This window comes from Metarhizium album (genome assembly GCF_000804445.1).
Source record: "Metarhizium album ARSEF 1941 chromosome Unknown scaffold_3, whole genome shotgun sequence".
Taxonomy (NCBI): Eukaryota; Fungi; Ascomycota; class Sordariomycetes; order Hypocreales; family Clavicipitaceae; genus Metarhizium; species Metarhizium album.
In genome coordinates, this window is record NW_024467577.1 from 209,717 (window position 1) to 225,880 (window position 16,164).

A 16,164-nucleotide genomic window follows, 5' to 3' on the forward strand; every position below is an offset into this window, starting at 1 on the left:
TTGCTGTTCGCCTGATGAACTCGAGAAAGGTCTTTGCAAAGGCGTGATTGGAAGGAGAAACGGCGAATGGTTGACGCGACAGGTATGCATTTGTTGGCGGTGACGGGAGGGGAGCCATATGAAGAGGTGCATTATCTGTTGACTGTTTTTCTAGACCGGGAAATAAAAATAGGACATGTATAGAAAACCAGATATTACAGCCCTTTTTAAAAAAAAAATCAAAAAAATCAAAGGTCGTCACTCATTCATTGGAAGCTTCAACGAAAAAAAAAACCCCGGATGTAATTACGCAGCTCATTAAAGATCCACCTGATCAATCGCCGGCCACCATTGAGACCAGGCCCCCTGCTCGTCGAGGTTATTGCTGACTTCCGCGAAAAGCTGGTTCAACAAGGTATTAGTGTCGAGCTCGTGCTCGTGCTCGTGCTCGTGCTCGTGCCCTTGAACCGGCCAAGTCGCCTGCGCCGAGGGCCGCTCCGCGCCCCGAATCTCCCGAGTATGCGCGTCGGATCTATCCACGACACGGAACTCGTGGACAGACTGGTGTAGAGTATCAAAGTCTGCTCGTGTGCGCCCCTGGTATCGTGTCCGGTCCTCGGTTGCTCGCTCGTAGAGCACGGATGCATGGTGTATCGTTTTGATCTTGCGCGTGCCGCCCTCTCAATGTTAGCGCAACGGTGGCCACGGTCGTGTCATGCTTGCGGGCGGCTTACCCATCCGTCGGCGATTTTCCAGACAAGTCGAAACTTTTCCAGGTAGTCGAGACACATTTTGAGACAGTCGCTTGCTCGCGGGCTGCGGCCCAGGTTCATTCGGGGGTATTTCGCCACGTAGAGGTTGAGGTAGCCGGCTGAGAATGCGCAGAACCCGGCAAAGGGCGTCATGAGATGCACGCCACACTCGGAGGCCTCGTGTAGAATGGCGGCGATGTGCTCTGCCGCGCCGAAGAGGAGTCGGGAGCTGTCGTCCCACCAGCCCTCGGGGGCGGGCGCCCCCAGCATGGGCTGGTCGACTGGACCCCGTGGCTCCGACTCCGGGGTCGGCAGGAAGGGGAAGTACTCGCGGTGAAGCATGAGGGTGCTGACAAGGCGTAAGCAGGGGCGGCGGCGGCAAGTTGGGAGCCCCGTCGACCGCTACCGCTGTGGGAAGGGGATTCTTACCTCACGTAGTACAGGAGATTGAGGTAGACGAACGTCTCGCCGAAGCCGAGCGTCATGTGGACGGCCACCGAGTTGCTGGGGTAATGGAGCTTCCGATGCTGGCCTGCCCTCCGCGGAGTGCTGTGAGTCGGACCGTTCAGTGGCCAACGGTCCGTACAGACCAGACCCGGGCCAGTTGACGGATTACAACCCCTGACTAAAGTACGTAGGTACGTACTTGCTTGGTGCGCTGCGGTTCCTCGTGGCCCGCGCCTGGTTGGTTCGGCAGCACCCGCCAGCCACCCCACCAACCGCGCTGTTTCCCGCCAGACGACCCTTTGTTTTCACATTTCACCGCACACTAGACGAGACGTGTGCCCTCCCTCACCTTTGTTGCAAGACACAGGGCTGGATCGTCCCGAGACATATTGGCCATTTCCGTGCCCTTGACGCTCCTGCGTGTCGCGTAGATGGTAGATGCAGAGTGCTCCGACGGAGGGAGTATGTTTCGGGGTACGGCGTAGCTGCCTTTGTTGAATGCCAAGTGCCTGACTTTGTGGCCCCGAGCCCTGTCTCCTGAATTAGCTGCCGTCCCAGGTGCCGAGAAATGCCGACAAAAGAGCATCTTACAGAGCACTCCGTGCCTGATACTCCGTACACATGCTGCCATCAGAACAGACGAGATTGAAACGCAGACGTGCATCGATGGCCTCGCACCTCCAGAGGTCGGCCAAGAGTCCAAGGCCGAGACAACCTGCCATTTGATTTCATCGTGGCTGAGGGCAGTGCGCCGCAGCCTTGTGGCTGTGCAGCCCGCGTGTGACTGGCTGCCAGTGAGTGGGGGTGCATGTGACTTCGCGGGATGCTTGAATTGGCGCCTGGCCAATTCATCAGTGTGCTCACTCGGCGACTGCGGAAACTTTGCCGATGCTCGCATCCTGTTGTACCGGCGGTGCGGCCGATCAGTCAGATGCTCGGTTTGATGCCGAACTCTATGGACGGGAAAAAGGACTCGAGTTACTCCGTACCATCACGTCGATCGACCGTTTTGTTTTGCCCCACGCCTGGGTGAAAATCAAACGTCATCATGCGAGGCTCACGCACTACTGCGGGGTTCGCCCAGCCGACTGACTACTTAAGCAGGCACTTGATCACAGGCTCAGCCACCCAAGGATTTGGCGGCTTTTCGCCACTGTCCAGTGGCTCAATTCGCCCGTGGAGGCCCGAGGCCGGCGGCGAGGGCTTCAACAGGTCTGGGCAGTCAACGTCAATACCTTGGTAAATCACGACTAAAGGGAAGGCACGGTGGATATAAGACGTAACCACATGTGTAAGCTCAACGTCCCAAGGCTGACCGAAGGGCGAGTCAGTCTGCACGATGGTGCTCCATCTGAACACATCTCAGTTCACCAGCGTCGGAGTGGGTTTGCCCGTACGTTAAAAAAGACCCTTTCCCCCGCTCCATCACGGCAGACTGTTGGTTCTGTCAACTGTTGCCGTCGCTTGCGTGACCATATCGACTCGGCAACAAACAAAGGACGCCGACCTGACATCCCTGACCTCCGCCACCGAGACTGATAGGCAGCATCTCTTTGTCGAAATGTCTTATCACGGATATGGTCAGCCCTACGGTCGTGAGTGAGCCATGCCCTTTCTTCAGCAGCTTGCACTAACCAACGTTTGAAATTACGCCAACTCGACAGAACCGCCGCCCCAGCCAGGTTACGGCCAGTATCCTCCGCCGCAGGGTCAAGGTCATTACCCCCCTCAACAAGGCCATTACCCTCCCGCCCAGCAAGGCGGATATTATCAGCAACCGCCTCCCCCTCCGCCGGGCCAATATCCGCCTCATCACCAGCCGCCGTACGGTCAACCGCCGCCGCCGCAGCACTACAATGCCCCTCCGCCTGCACCATCGCCCTATGGCCATCACTCGCCTGCGCCGCCCCAGGGCCAGTACGGCGCTCCTCCTCCTCCTCCCCATCATCAACAATATGGCCATTCGGTGCCGCCAACCCCGCCGTCGTTGGGATATGGCGCTCCTCAGATCATTCAATGGGATGCCAATCCCGATGCGCAGGCATTGCGGGCTGCGATGAAGGGTTTTGGCACCGACGAAAAGGCTTTGATACGAATCTTGTCCAACAGGGACCCACTGCAGATCGACCTTATTCGGACAACCTTTGACCGAACGTTTAAACGAAGTCTCATCAACGACATCAAGAGCGAGACGAGTCGATATTTCGAGAAAGGGCTGGTGCAGCTGGCGTATGGGCCCCTGCTTGCCGATGTCCATATGCTGAGAGACGCGATGCAGGGCCCGGGGACCAAGGAAGCAGTCTTGAACGACGTCCTCCTCAGTAGATCCAATGCCGACATCAAGGCTATCAAGAGCGCATACCACCAGCAGTTCGGCAGGTCCCTGGAGCAAGATGTCAAGGGTGATTTGAGCATGAAGACCGAAAGGCACTTCCTCATGGTTCTTGCGGCCAACAGAGCTGAAGATGCGGCGCCAGTCGATCCCCGCAAGGTCGACGAAGCCGTGATGCAACTTTACCAGGCGACCGAAGGCAGAGCCGGCACGGATGAAATTCTTGTTTGTCAAATCTTGACCAGCCACAACGACAACCAGATTCGTGCCATTGCCCACACCTACAAGCAAAAGTTCAACCGTGACCTGGCCAAGGTCATTGCCTCTGTAAGTCCAAGTCTTGATATGCATGGGCCCACTAGTTGATGATGAACCGTTGCGAAACGGGGCTGACTGTCAACAGGAATTTTCTGGACACATGAAGGATGCGCTCCTCTACCAGCTGGGCCACGCTGTCGACAAATACATGCACGCCGCTGAGCTCTTGGAAGCGACGATGAGTGGCCCCGGAACTAAAGACCATTTGCTTGTTCTCCGCGTTGTGCGATTCCACTGGGACCACACGATGCTATCCAACGTCAAGGCGGCATATCAACAACGCTACCGCCGAAGCCTGGCCAGTCGCATAGACGGAGACGTATCTGGCGACTACAAGAGATTGATGCTAGCATGCATTGGTGAGTGGCGCTGAGAAGTCGGAAAACAATGATGCAAATGCCCCTCGGGAGAGGCCCCTGGAGAGGCCCTCGGCACGGAGTAGTTGTGAGGCATGGATGCAAACGGGCAAGGGGAATGGAAATGGTAATGCTGGGATTTCTGGCTGGGTGCACGGCGTTTCGGAGCATGGAGTTGCAATGTGTAATGTAATGACTGGATAGAGATTGGCCGAATGCGTGGGCATTCTCTACAGCCTAGTTGCCTTGCAGATTTTGGGGGAGTTACTAACTACTTGAGTATGATTCAGGCTGTACACGCCGCATGTTCTACTACGGGTCTTGGTGCAATTTATTGGCCAGTAGGGTCTTGTGAGGTTAATGGCACAGCAGTTGCTCCATACAAGGGGGCATTTATGAAACCCCATAGTGGACGTGGAGCACACACCATCATGCCGCACTCGAGTTATCTACGTAGCTCACACGACGCCGACGCAAGAGCATCTCCACTACTGCCCATGACTCACGAGCCACGACAGGACTAGTCAATCCACTTGCCGGTACACATAGTAAATGAATAAATGAATAATGAAGACAGAGGAGCGTAGGCGGGTGCCCAGTGCGGGCCGAGGGTGTGAATCCCAAATTGTGGTCAATCTTTATGTATTCAGCGCATAATTTAGCACGAAATAGGCGCTACGCTGAAATAGAGCTTGCGACTATAGTCACGTGATAATCTGGCGCGATAAAGGGCTAGACCCTTAGCGTATAAGGTATAAAAGGCTCGCATAAATATTAATAAATTCTAAGTTTTAGTCTTATTATAGGTACTTTAGAGTTAAGTTCTTTTTCTAATTCCCTACCTAATCGCTCTAAGTACTAAGATTCGTTTGCCCTCACAAGAAATGTCAGCCGAAAAATAGGGGTGCATGCGCTGTGTGTGTAATTGCGCAGTAATATAAGGTCAATTTGCGTCTCCAATCGTTGGGAGCGCGTTCCACTTTTGCGTTGGTGCAGTTGACCTTGCGATTTTCCGCCAACAAGAAAAGTATAGTTGCTGTTACCTAATATTTCGGGTAATCTTACTCTTTTCTTCCTTATTAGGTATAAGCGTAGTATATTAACTTTAGTCTTTGCTATCCTTGACTAGATAAAGCCTCGTATTAAACCTAAAGAACGCTCTAACAAAAAAGCTTTTAATGAAAATATAACAATTATAATGTGATGGACTGGCCCTATTAGGCTATACCGCGGGTGCCAGCCGCAGCGGGACCCCCGAGAAGGGCACGTAATGAACAGGCTGTCGTTTGCTCGCTCAATTGACACTGTACAGGTACCTAGTCAACCAAGAGGTAGGCCATGTCTATTGTCCCGCTCGGTATCAGGCTGTCTAGTCCAGACCATAACATGTAATAAGAATAACACATCGGGGCTTGTAATACGTACTGCAGTGTCGTACGAGGTGTGTTTTGCACCAAGAAATCACAAGCAGAAAGAAACAACTTACCACATACAGGTCGTAAGCGATCCCAGCCGCATGTTATGCCCAGCTCTATATAAATTGATGTTATATCTACTTGGACATACTCCGTACAGTGCTCTGTAAAGCAGCATGCTATCGCTGTGGAACAGCCCAGGGTAGCATCCCCACCCTTTTCTTGGCGGCGTTTGCCACTGGCAGGGGTTGAGGATTGAGGCCCAAAAAAAAGATGAACCCGACTTTTGGGCATCTTATCCTAATTGGGCCCAGAGCTTACTCCGTATGCTAGGCTGCAACAAATCGTATCTAGACTCGGGCTCGGGCATCCATGGCCACTGGGCCACTGCAGTGCACTCCGTCCTGCGTGCGAAAAGCCAAAGGTGGTGGATCAATTTATTTATGAATAGGTTAGGGTCCCTAGTCAGCTGAACATGAAGAATACTAGGGCGCTCGCTTATTAAGGACTGGGTGCCCTTGCAGCCAATCAGTTCAATTCTTCTGCTCCGTGCCTAAGTAGGCAGGTTCTCAGATTTTCTAGCTACTAGTACACAATCACCCCCGCTTCAAAATTTCGCTGGGCGGCCTTGGATACGAGGCAGCAATAGCTCTCTTCCTTGGCGCTCTCTTCCCTGGCAGGCCCCCCGTCGGTCGCCAACTTACTGCCTTCTCCCCGTGTTTCCCCCTCTCTCGTTGTGCGTTCAGCTGCTTGGAACGAAATTAATGAGAGAGGACCCTCCTCTAACTTCTAGTGAATACTTTCTTTTTTTTCTCTATTGATCCGTGCAGTCCGGATAAAGGTGTCCGGCTGTTGTTAGTGCGACGTGCCTAACGACTTCGACGCGCCTTCGTCAGTCGAGCGGCTTACTTGGGCACGGTGTTCGCGGAGAAATTGCGGAGGGGCTTCAACATTGGCACATCGACCTTTTTATTGGAACTCCCTGCTTGGCCAAACGACGAGTGCTTCTTGATAGGTACGTTGCCGAACGTGATGATTTATATATTAAGTACCCAGGTAGTTTTTGTGGGTATCGCTCTCCTCTCTGTTCAATCGTTATTGTTTATATATATTATGTCACAGCTGCCCGGAGTGGACCCTCACGGAACTCAGGCACAATTAGGCACCGCCACAGTCATCTATCTAACAAATGGATATTTAGTCCCAAGCATCGCCTGGCGGACAACACATGAAACATCAAGCTATACGCCGCTTGTGACGTCTTATCTCGGGATGGAGGACCATCCTATGACTGGGCCGGCCTCGCCCGTCGTGATGTCAAGCGCATCATCGGCAGGCGCTTTGCCTTCGCCGGGAGCAAGCAGGCGAAACTCCCCCTCGGATCAAAACGCTCCACAGCCTGGTCCATCGTCTCAACTGGCACATCCGCCGCCTGCACCAGTTCAAAACTCATCAACGGCGTATGCGAAGCCGGTGACAACAGCCATGCTCACGGCACCTGCTGCCACCAGCCCATCTGCCCAAGGACAGACTTATGACCCTGCGGCAAAGACGTATCAAGAAGCGCAGAGTTCTCGCCGGATGCCATTATCAACAGTGCCGCAAACTTCCCGACTGCCTTTTAACAGCTTTGCGTCCCCTTCCACGCAGCCTTCAGGGCAAATTCTCGGCTTCGCAGCTCCACCAGTCAACGGGACGCAAGCATCTACGTCGGCACAATATGTCGCGCTGGCGCAGCTGATTGACAGAACTGAACCACAAGTAGTGCGGCAAGTGGTGAGAGATCATCACGAGCGGTGTTTGCTTGGTTCAGAGTATCACTTTGCCTTTGTAGTGAGTAAAGGAACTCATGCAACGAGACTTTTTCCTGTCGTCCAAGTCGGTTTCCGCCACGTCGCTTGAAAACTAACTTCATGCCTAGTTTAATACGGTGGTCCACAGGGCTCAGCCGTCAACGTTGGTTCGAGTCATCACTGACTTTGGCTCGAGGCTTATTGGAACATCAAAGCGCCAAATCATCTCGCACTTCAAGGCTGGCGACTTTGATGAAGTAGCAAGCGAAATCCTAGGCAAGGCTAGCACTCACTTCCTGGACCTAGCCCTGGCTCAGCGATTGGAAACTATTCGCGCCCGCCCGCTGGTAAATGCTCTCGCGAAAGCAGAGCGTCTTGGATACAACGAAAAGGACGTTGTCGAGGAGAGGAAAGATGGAACTGAAATTGTTATTTCGTACGTGAAGCAGCATCTGGCCCAAGACCCGCCACAATATCGGCAGCCCTCAGTTCAACCTTTGGTTCAACCGTCGGTTCAGAAGACCAAATCACCGCTAGCAATGCCAGCCTCAACGAGGCAGCAATCGCAGGCGATGGAAACATCACAGGATAGGCATGACTCTTCCAATTTCCTTCAGTGCCAAGTCTGCAGTCGTCCGGTGTCAGGTACAGATGCGCTCAACTATGTAAGTCCTTCGGGCTTCTTGGACTGGACCTAATATTATATGACCTGCAGCAAAACTAACCTGTGTCAGCATCAATCGAAGGGTGCATGCCGTGGTGAAGTCAAGACGATTGATCAAGTTGGCAAAAGTCTTTGTCCCCACTGCGGATGCTTCTTCAACTCCAGTGGCGGCTTGCCGTACCATCTCAAGTCGAATGTGTGCGGTATGTATACCGGCGAGCACGCCTCTGCCATTATGCCAGCACTAGAAAAGTTTTATCGAGAGCATGTTCCAGCTCGAGGTCCCGGATCGACTCATAGGTCACAGTCGATGCCGTCGTCAGCAAAAGACGAGAGTCGGTCCCGGTCTGCCCAGCTTCCCTCTCAAGGCGCCCGTTTCACGTCTATGAATCCGAATCCGGGCACGCCGGCGACGCCAACGCTTCCGGCCGCGTCTTCAGGAGGAGGGAAGCACTCGGATCCCTACGCGCATCTCTCGCCTGAGGACAAAAAGGAGCTTGAAATGGAACTGGCACGTACAGAGGCACACTACGGTAATCTTTTACGAAAAGCCATGCTACTACCACAGCCAGAGCAAGACGAAGAGGTGTCTAAGATCAAGAACTGCTTCAATACAAAGCAATCCACCACTCGCAAGAAGTATGGGGTCAAGCTTCGGGAGAGACGTACCAAAGCCGAAATCGAGGCAGAGCGCGAGAGGTTGTTCAAAGCACCGCCGGAAGAAACTCTCGGGCAACCCCAGGAGGCACCAGCCAGTCAGGATGGGGCTGTGCCGGTGATAAAGAAAGCGCGCGTTAATGAGAGAGGAGATTCTGCACCCGCTGCGCAGCCTGTCATCTCGGGGCCGGGTGCCGATTCACCTCGGAGGCGAGTGCGGCTGGCGGACATGGGAGGTTTAGGCGCATCGGCGGCGACAGCAGAGCACACGGATCCCACGACGACGAAACAAAGCTATTCAGCGTCACAGCCGCCGTCAACAAATGGATCAGCCAATGTGGCCGGAGCTATCTCGGACGCCAGGGCGGGAGAAGCACGTAACGATCCGATGGAGCTCGACGAGGTCAGCAGCGCGACCGAAGACTCTGACTCCGAAGAAGAAGACGACGACGACATCCCCGCCGTTTTGACGACATAGGACGAGGCGAGATGAGGGCGGCATGGCCTATCCCATTCAAGTGGTGATATTGTTTGATTGGTGCAATGAATTGGTCGTGGAAAGGGACAGTTGCTGGGTTTTTGGCGCAAGGTTTATGGACTGGGAGCTGTGCAAGATTTATGGCAAGTTGGAGGGATACTGATGACCATGTGTTTAGGCTCAACACGGATGGTCCGAGTGGCGATTGCTACAGGATAGTGAGAAAGAAAATCTGGCGCCGGGAGCATATTGGCGCAAGGGCGAAAGGGCAGACCACAGACAGATGCATCATATTTTGCTCGAGGCTACGACGGGGATGGAGGGGGTGAAAGTTTGTGTGCGTTTCGAATTCAAACACGTTATACATTGAAGCTGGCAACCGGTGACACAGACAGCCATGGACGGCCACGTACTTTGCCGTTTGGGCTCGGCCGGGCGCCTCGGCAGGCCAGGAGGCATTTGCTTGCTTGGTATGGCTCGAGACGGTCTGTGCTGAGGGGAAAAGGCGACCGACTGTCTGAGGCTTTGGCGCAGTTGGCCAGCGGTTCGTGATGTGAGTACGGAGTAGAGAGGAGCAGAGGGCGTGCGCAAAGGCCAGGGCAGCACAGCGCAACGTGGTGACTCGCTTTGTATGTCTCTGAAACCGACGCGACGCAGGGTGAACAAAGTCCAGGCAAACTCTGATAAATTAATTGTGCACGCGCTGGGCGCCGTGGTCCGCCGAGACGAGAGACGCTTTGAGCTTTGAGTAGAAGACGGAGATTGCGGCGCCGTCTGGGAGCCCGAGGCGGACAGGAGTCAGAGCACAACGTGGCCAGGCAAGTGCCAAGGAGAGCCAAGTGCCGAGCCTTGGCGTGCCGACCGAGACCGCGGATTATCATATCACCTTGTCCGTCAGACGCGACCTCGGGAGGTGGGTGGGTAATTTTCATTTTAATTTCATCTCCATCTTGCTTCGTCTTGCAGAGGACGGAGCACGGTCTACGACTACGACTGCTGCCGTCCCTGGGACGCTCGTACGCGTATTCACCTATGGGCCCGGGCTTTGGGGAAGAGCCCGGGGCCCATGACGATTACTCGCACAAGTCACAACACCGGAGTCACCGTCTTTTCTTTGCCTCTCCTCCTGCCTCGCCATTGTTGCTTTACCTGCAGTCCGCCTTGCTGACCTAGATGGTGCAGGGACAGGCAAATCCGCAGGGGTTGGCTGTGCACTCGGTACCGTGGCGTCGGGAGCGAGGCAAATCGAGACAACAAGGGCACACATTGATGCCATCGGATGCGCATCGACCCCCACAGCCGTGCGTCTCACGTGGCCGGGCCCCTGGACCGAGTCAGCAGCAGCAGCAGCAGCATCGACGACGCGGGTTGTGCGGACAGACAAGCACCATCAGGAACCGGGGGCCGGCCGCTCGCCATGTTTGATGGCAGGGATGTCGTGCGTGTCGTGAAACGCTCGGCCGGCAAGCCTGCCCAAGACATCTCCCCGTCCTGACAGAAACAGACTATGCTGTTTCAATGTTCCTTGATTCTCTGCTTGCTCGCCATGTCCCGTATCGCAAAACAGCCCGAGACAAGGGTCAAATGTCGTGTTCAAAAAACAGACAGATTGCAAGGACTCGGAGCCCAGGGCTGCCCGTCACCAGGCGTCTCCGTTGTTTGATTTCTTTTCCCTTCTTGTCGTCGTCGTCGTCTTTTTTTTTTTTTTGGGCCGCCACCCGTGTCGGACGAGATACTCACTAATTGCCTCCCCCCTCGTTTCAACCAAGCTGGCTGGGTTCGTGGGCAATGACAGGTCGGCATTTGCATTGTAGGTCCGCGCCCTGCGAAGCGACTGGCGCATCGACATCGACGCCCTGCTGCCCTCGATGCTCGATGCAACCCTGCTCGTCATCTTCTGTTATACTAACCAATTGCAGAAACGAACCGTGGCATCACATCTTCCGTGCGTCCGTCTTCCCGTCTTGGCTCTTCCGGGTGGTCCCAAGGACAGACAGATTCCTAGCTGTTTGCCGGCGGTGTCCTTCTTGTGGCAAATATTGGCCGTTTTGGCCGCGAGTCGGCCAACTGCTTCATGTTTCCGTCTTCATCCGCCTCCTTGCGCAGCTACTCTCGACTGAGAGGTTCAAGATTCAAGAGAAAAACATACGGCACTCGCTTTGGGAGGGCGTTTCGAGTTTGTCTGGACTTGCAGACACGCAGGCAGAGCAAACGCCAACGCCATTCATTGACAGCAGATGCCATGGTGCCCGTCAATCGCCTTGGCCCGGCGCGGCACTCCCGTCGCTTCCACCACACAACCGCCTCCAAATCATCGCAGAGACCTTTCCTCGACAAGACCCTCCCGGCACCACCTGCTGCGCCGGCTTCTCAATCCACAGCCTCGGAACCAACCTCGAGCTCAATGACGACGGTCCTCATCGGCGCTAAGCAGCAGCCCTTCAGCGTGAACAGGCAACTTCTCTGCGAGGCATCGACCTTTTTTTCCGAGCGCCTCCTGGACGCCACCCAGCCGAAACCAATTGCCCTCTGGCTCCCCGGCGAGTCGTCCGCCATGTTCACCATGTTCGTAAGCTGGGTTCACGACCCCGACTCGTTCCGCCGCCTCTTGGACCACTCCATGGCCGCGGCTCACGACAAGAGCGAGCAGGCCGCGCAGGACATCCACTGGGCCGTCATCCGCTTACACCTCTTCGCCTCGCACCTGGACCTTCACAAGCTGCAGGACCAGGCCATGGACGCTATCCAGGACCTGTACCTCAGCTGCGACTGGGACGTGCCACCCAGCCTGATCGTCTACCTCTACACCCAGTGCGAGTCACTGCCCGCCGTGCGCGTCCGAAGATGGGCCGTGGCCATGGTTGCCTTCTCGCAGGCAGTCGGCAGCAATGTCGGGCGGCTCAAGTTCTATCCCCAGGATTCCGCCACCTCGGTCCCGGCGCGGTTCCAGGCACTTCTCGACTCGCTGCCCGACTTTGCGGCCGACTACGCCACACACGTCCGCAACATGAAGGCCGCCGGGCTGGACGTCCGCTTCAAAAACCCGCAGCTGCGCATCTCGGCCAACAAGCTGCGCAACGACGAGCGCATGTTCGGCTTCCGTGAGTGCTCGTTCCACTCGCATCGTGCCGCCGTCGGCGAGGGGCGCTGTCCGCACGGCCAAGCGACGGGCCACAGCAAGCACTCCGACATGGGCCTGCGGCTACGGGACTCGTACACCGGTGTCCGGGAGCTCATGCCGCAGCCGTTGTTTGCCAACAGCGAGCGAGAGGAACGGAGGTCACGGCAGGTGCAGTCTGTCTCGAGCGGGCTACGAGAACGGTAGCATGTGTTGTGCCACAGGGCAAGAAGAGGAGAAACCAACTCATGTTCCCCCCCTTTCCCCGCCATTCTTTTTCATCTTCGGTTCTGACCCTCGAAGAGGGCTGCCTCAGTGACGGGCGTGGGCCATTCGCACCGCCGAGCGAGACTTCAAGAGTCGAGCCCGAGTCGTGTCAAGTCGTTCAAACGCAGCGCCGTGTCCCGGGATACCTACCTGCCTAGGTAGACGGACATTTGGCAGTTTGTCGACAAGACGGCCCGTGTGCTAGTACGCAGGCCCCGTTCCCGACCCCCCCTTTCTCATGTGGTATGTCGCACAGAAAGTGTCAGGATGGGTTGAGAAGACCCCGGGGCTGGATAAGGAATGCCCAGGCCAAAGGGCTCGGGGGCGCGTATCTCAACGAGCCGAATGTGCGTGTCACGGCGATGGAGCCGATGGGCTCCCTTCCTTGACTGGGATCTCACGGGGACAAGACGCGAAATGAATCAGTGGTGCGTCGACCAAGTGCGCACAGCACACATGAAGGCAAGGCCGTGGTCAGCGTCTGCCCCGAGCTGCGACGTTTGCAGGAGTAGGAGTAGGAGTGTCTGGCATCACACTCAAGTTTGGTACATGCATCAGTTGAGCCAAGTGTAGTGACGAGGATTATCGACCTCTACAGCCTGATGCGATACCAACAACCCGCCCCCTCCATCTTGAATACAGAAACGGTGATACGCGGGGACGCAGATGCAAAGTAATCTCGAGTCATCTATTCATCATGCATGACACCAAAAAGATGCCGCTCTCAGACCTAATGGGATTACCTGGGTAATTCTGTTTCTCTGGCAACCCCAAATCTTCGTCTCATTGATCCGTTCCTGTACCATAGATAAATAGCTATACACATCGTCATGATCTCATACCCGGTTTTGCCGCATAAATCACTTTCTGTCCCATGTTTTTTTTTTCTTTTTTCCTACAAAAAAGAAAAAAACACATCGCAGGAAGGAAGTAAGGCAAAGAAAAAGAACAAGAAATACAACCAAGAGATTTCTACTCAAATCATCAATTGTATCACACCCTGTGCGTCGACATACGCCGGAAGACAGGTAGTACGTCAAGCGACGAGGCTGCCACCCGACTGTACAGGTAGAAAGAAAGAATGTATTGAACTTCAATAACAAACATAGTCATCGCTTCTCCGAGGTCTGTTGACCCTCTATTGGTTGTCGTTCAGTCGTAATAGTCGTCACGTAAATTGTACCCAAGTAGATTGCAATCGCTTCCTGCTGGAAGTCTCGACTTTGTGGTGAAGAAAAAGGGTAGGCAACGCAAATTACAAAACAGGTACATTATATAATGGTGGGTGATGCAAATGGGTCATCAGTGTCGTCATTATGTGCCCACATGCTCAAAGGCGACAGTTCGTTTAAAAAGGTGATTGAGACCGGCGTCCTTCGCTTCCTCGGCGGCGGAAACCCTTGAGGCGTTCATCGATATATGCAAGACGGTTGGCAAGTGGCATCTTGATAGAGTCAGAGGATACAGTGTTGTTGCCCCTATTCCCGCCGGTTTGGTGCACAGTCGCAAATGGACGGACGACAGCGTCTACATCAATCGTCGAGACACTGGAATGGCGGTTCGGAAATGAATGACTCGTAGTCTTTGCTGAGAATGGCGACCCTAACCTGGCGGGGACGGTCTGTGAAGGCGTCAAGCCGGTTGTCGAGGGGAAGCTCGAGGATCCAGCTTGTGACGTGCCGGAACTTGAGGCCTCAAAGAGTTCCTGCAAGTTGGCACGAAGAACAAACAGGCTGTCATGATGGTTGGAATCGGTAGAGCTGAATTGGATGAGCGGAGCACTGGATCCCTCATCTTCGTTTCTTGTTGGGTCTATCCAGAAGTCTGAGCCCAAACCAGGCCGCTTGGTACGTTGTGGTTCTAATGCAGGCTGCCTAGACCTGCGCTTTTGAGCGCTCGTCCGACCCTGGTCAAGTCTCACCGACGATCTCAGGCCGCGTCGTGTAGCAACCGTGCGGGCTTGTCGTTGGGCTTCAGGGCTTACGTTAAAGGTCTCTTCCAACCCGGTTGACGAGCTAGGTCCATAACTTCTGGCCGTAAAGGGAGACCCGAGACGTGGTCTCGGCTGATCGAATATGTCTCCCAGCGCGGTCGCCTGAGATGACGGTTGGGGCTGCGAGGTCAACTGAGCCAAAGGCCCTTGAAGTTGCATGGAATCTGATGTGCAAACAGCTAGGGACATGGCCATGTCCGAGCCAGAGAAAACTGAGGGAGAGCGGGCAGGCGCCGATCGACGACTCCAGAATCGATTGATGGATTTCCCAAATGGCGCAGGGCTGTTGGAAAAGCTTTGGAGGTTGCGAGGCGACCCGCGAGCTTTGCAGAGTTCACGCAAGTGACCTCTGGTTGCCGCGTGGGTGTGTGGCCACTCAATATATGGTCCGGCAGCTTCGGCTGTTGGCGTTGAACTGCCGCTCTTAATTCCTGATTTCGCTGAAGGCCTGGAGCCTTTCCAACTTCTCTTGGCTTCCCTGGCCACACGCATGCAAACTCCGGGGGGAGGAATGCCGCTCTTTCCAACTTGGAAAGGTGTAACCTTGGGATCTTGCAGATACATGGTGTATGTGGACCAAAGATGTCGACTCATTGCCCTGGTCCAAGGGGCTTTTCTTGATTTGGCTGACCGTGTTGCAGTCGTGAATGACCTAATCGTCCTATCGGCATCCTCGGGCGAAAGAAAATCACCGAACCGATTACAGTGTTCTCGCTCAGGACTCGCGCACTGGCTCAGGTCTGATGCATGAGAGAAGCGGCTAAATAGCGACGAACTGGTCTGGCTCGACCTCGCTGTGGAAGGTCGACTGCTGTCATATTCGGGGCTGGACTCTAGGCTGCTAAAGGCACCATCAATTGACCAGTCGGGGAACTGCCTTGGTGACAGCGACGGAGCCAAGTCAGGTGCCGGAGTCTTGGGTGGCGAGAAGATCCTGCCTTGACGCGCGTGTTCAAATCTAACGTCGTCAATCCGGTCCAGCTGGGGGATGGCAGGATAAGCGATGCTAAGCATGTCTTCGTCGTCGTAAACTCGAGGCCCCTCAATGCTGGGAAGCGGAACATCGGCGGCGGCAACCGATGCGAGGAATTGTTGCGTCGGGGCGTTGAGTTGTGATGAGGTATTCCGCCTCCTCAAGCGAAACTTGGGCCGCGCTGGTGACGGGGGTTGCGCTTGGCTTTCAGCAAATGGCTCTGTGGTCTTCAGTGCCGCTGACTGGCGAAGATGCCTTGGGCGAGTTGCCCTAAAGCGTTCAAACGAAGGCATTGGTGAAAAAGTGGCTGGTGCTGTATGCGATGGCGCTTGTCGCGGGTCCTGCGCGATGCCAGTTGATGTCGGGAGACGCACGGGGGGCTTTGAGAGTAAGGGGGAGGAGCAGACGAAAGTCGCAGAAGTCGCAAAAAAGAAGAATACGAGGAAGAGCGCCAAAGGGTTCTGAATCCGACTGCAAGACCGTCTTGGCTTCTTTCTCTAGTTTCGAGGATTGTTATGGTCTCGGCTCTGAATCGCTGGCGCCAGCTAGACCGACTTTGTCGCAAAAGCTAGACCAGTCTGTGTCGCAACTGGAAGGTAAAGTCTCAGTCGCTCCGTCGAGC

The 16,164-nt window shown here is 54.9% G+C and overlaps 5 protein-coding genes across 5 annotated transcripts; 3 read left to right on the forward strand and 2 right to left on the reverse strand.

Moving 5' to 3' along the window:
- Positions 1-297: 297 nt before the first annotated feature.
- MAM_01839 (uncharacterized protein) lies at positions 298-1,216 on the reverse strand (the record flags this gene model as incomplete). Its single annotated transcript, XM_040820638.1, has 3 exons — positions 298-657; positions 714-1,080; positions 1,161-1,216. 3 exons carry the CDS (start codon positions 1,214-1,216, stop codon positions 298-300), a joined length of 783 nt encoding a protein of 260 aa, XP_040680981.1.
- A 1,523-nt stretch (positions 1,217-2,739) lies between these two features.
- On the forward strand, positions 2,740-4,201 carry MAM_01840 (annexin XIV; the record flags this gene model as incomplete). The annotated part of the gene is made up of 3 exons (XM_040820639.1): positions 2,740-2,773; positions 2,843-3,837; positions 3,914-4,201. The coding sequence occupies 3 exons, from the start codon at positions 2,740-2,742 to the stop codon at positions 4,199-4,201; spliced, it is 1,317 nt and encodes a 438-aa protein (XP_040680982.1).
- Positions 4,202-7,084: 2,883 nt separating this feature from the next.
- MAM_01841 (uncharacterized protein) lies at positions 7,085-9,191 on the forward strand (the record flags this gene model as incomplete). Its single annotated transcript, XM_040820640.1, has 3 exons — positions 7,085-7,375; positions 7,521-8,057; positions 8,127-9,191. 3 exons carry the CDS (start codon positions 7,085-7,087, stop codon positions 9,189-9,191), a joined length of 1,893 nt encoding a protein of 630 aa, XP_040680983.1.
- Positions 9,192-11,433: 2,242 nt separating this feature from the next.
- On the forward strand, positions 11,434-12,516 carry MAM_01842 (uncharacterized protein; the record flags this gene model as incomplete). The annotated part of the gene is made up of 1 exon (XM_040820641.1): positions 11,434-12,516. The coding sequence occupies one exon, from the start codon at positions 11,434-11,436 to the stop codon at positions 12,514-12,516; it is 1,083 nt and encodes a 360-aa protein (XP_040680984.1).
- A 1,408-nt stretch (positions 12,517-13,924) lies between these two features.
- On the reverse strand, positions 13,925-15,133 carry MAM_01843 (uncharacterized protein; the record flags this gene model as incomplete). Its single annotated transcript, XM_040820642.1, has 1 exon — positions 13,925-15,133. One exon carries the CDS (start codon positions 15,131-15,133, stop codon positions 13,925-13,927), a length of 1,209 nt encoding a protein of 402 aa, XP_040680985.1.
- Between the last annotated feature and the right edge of the window lie 1,031 nt (positions 15,134-16,164).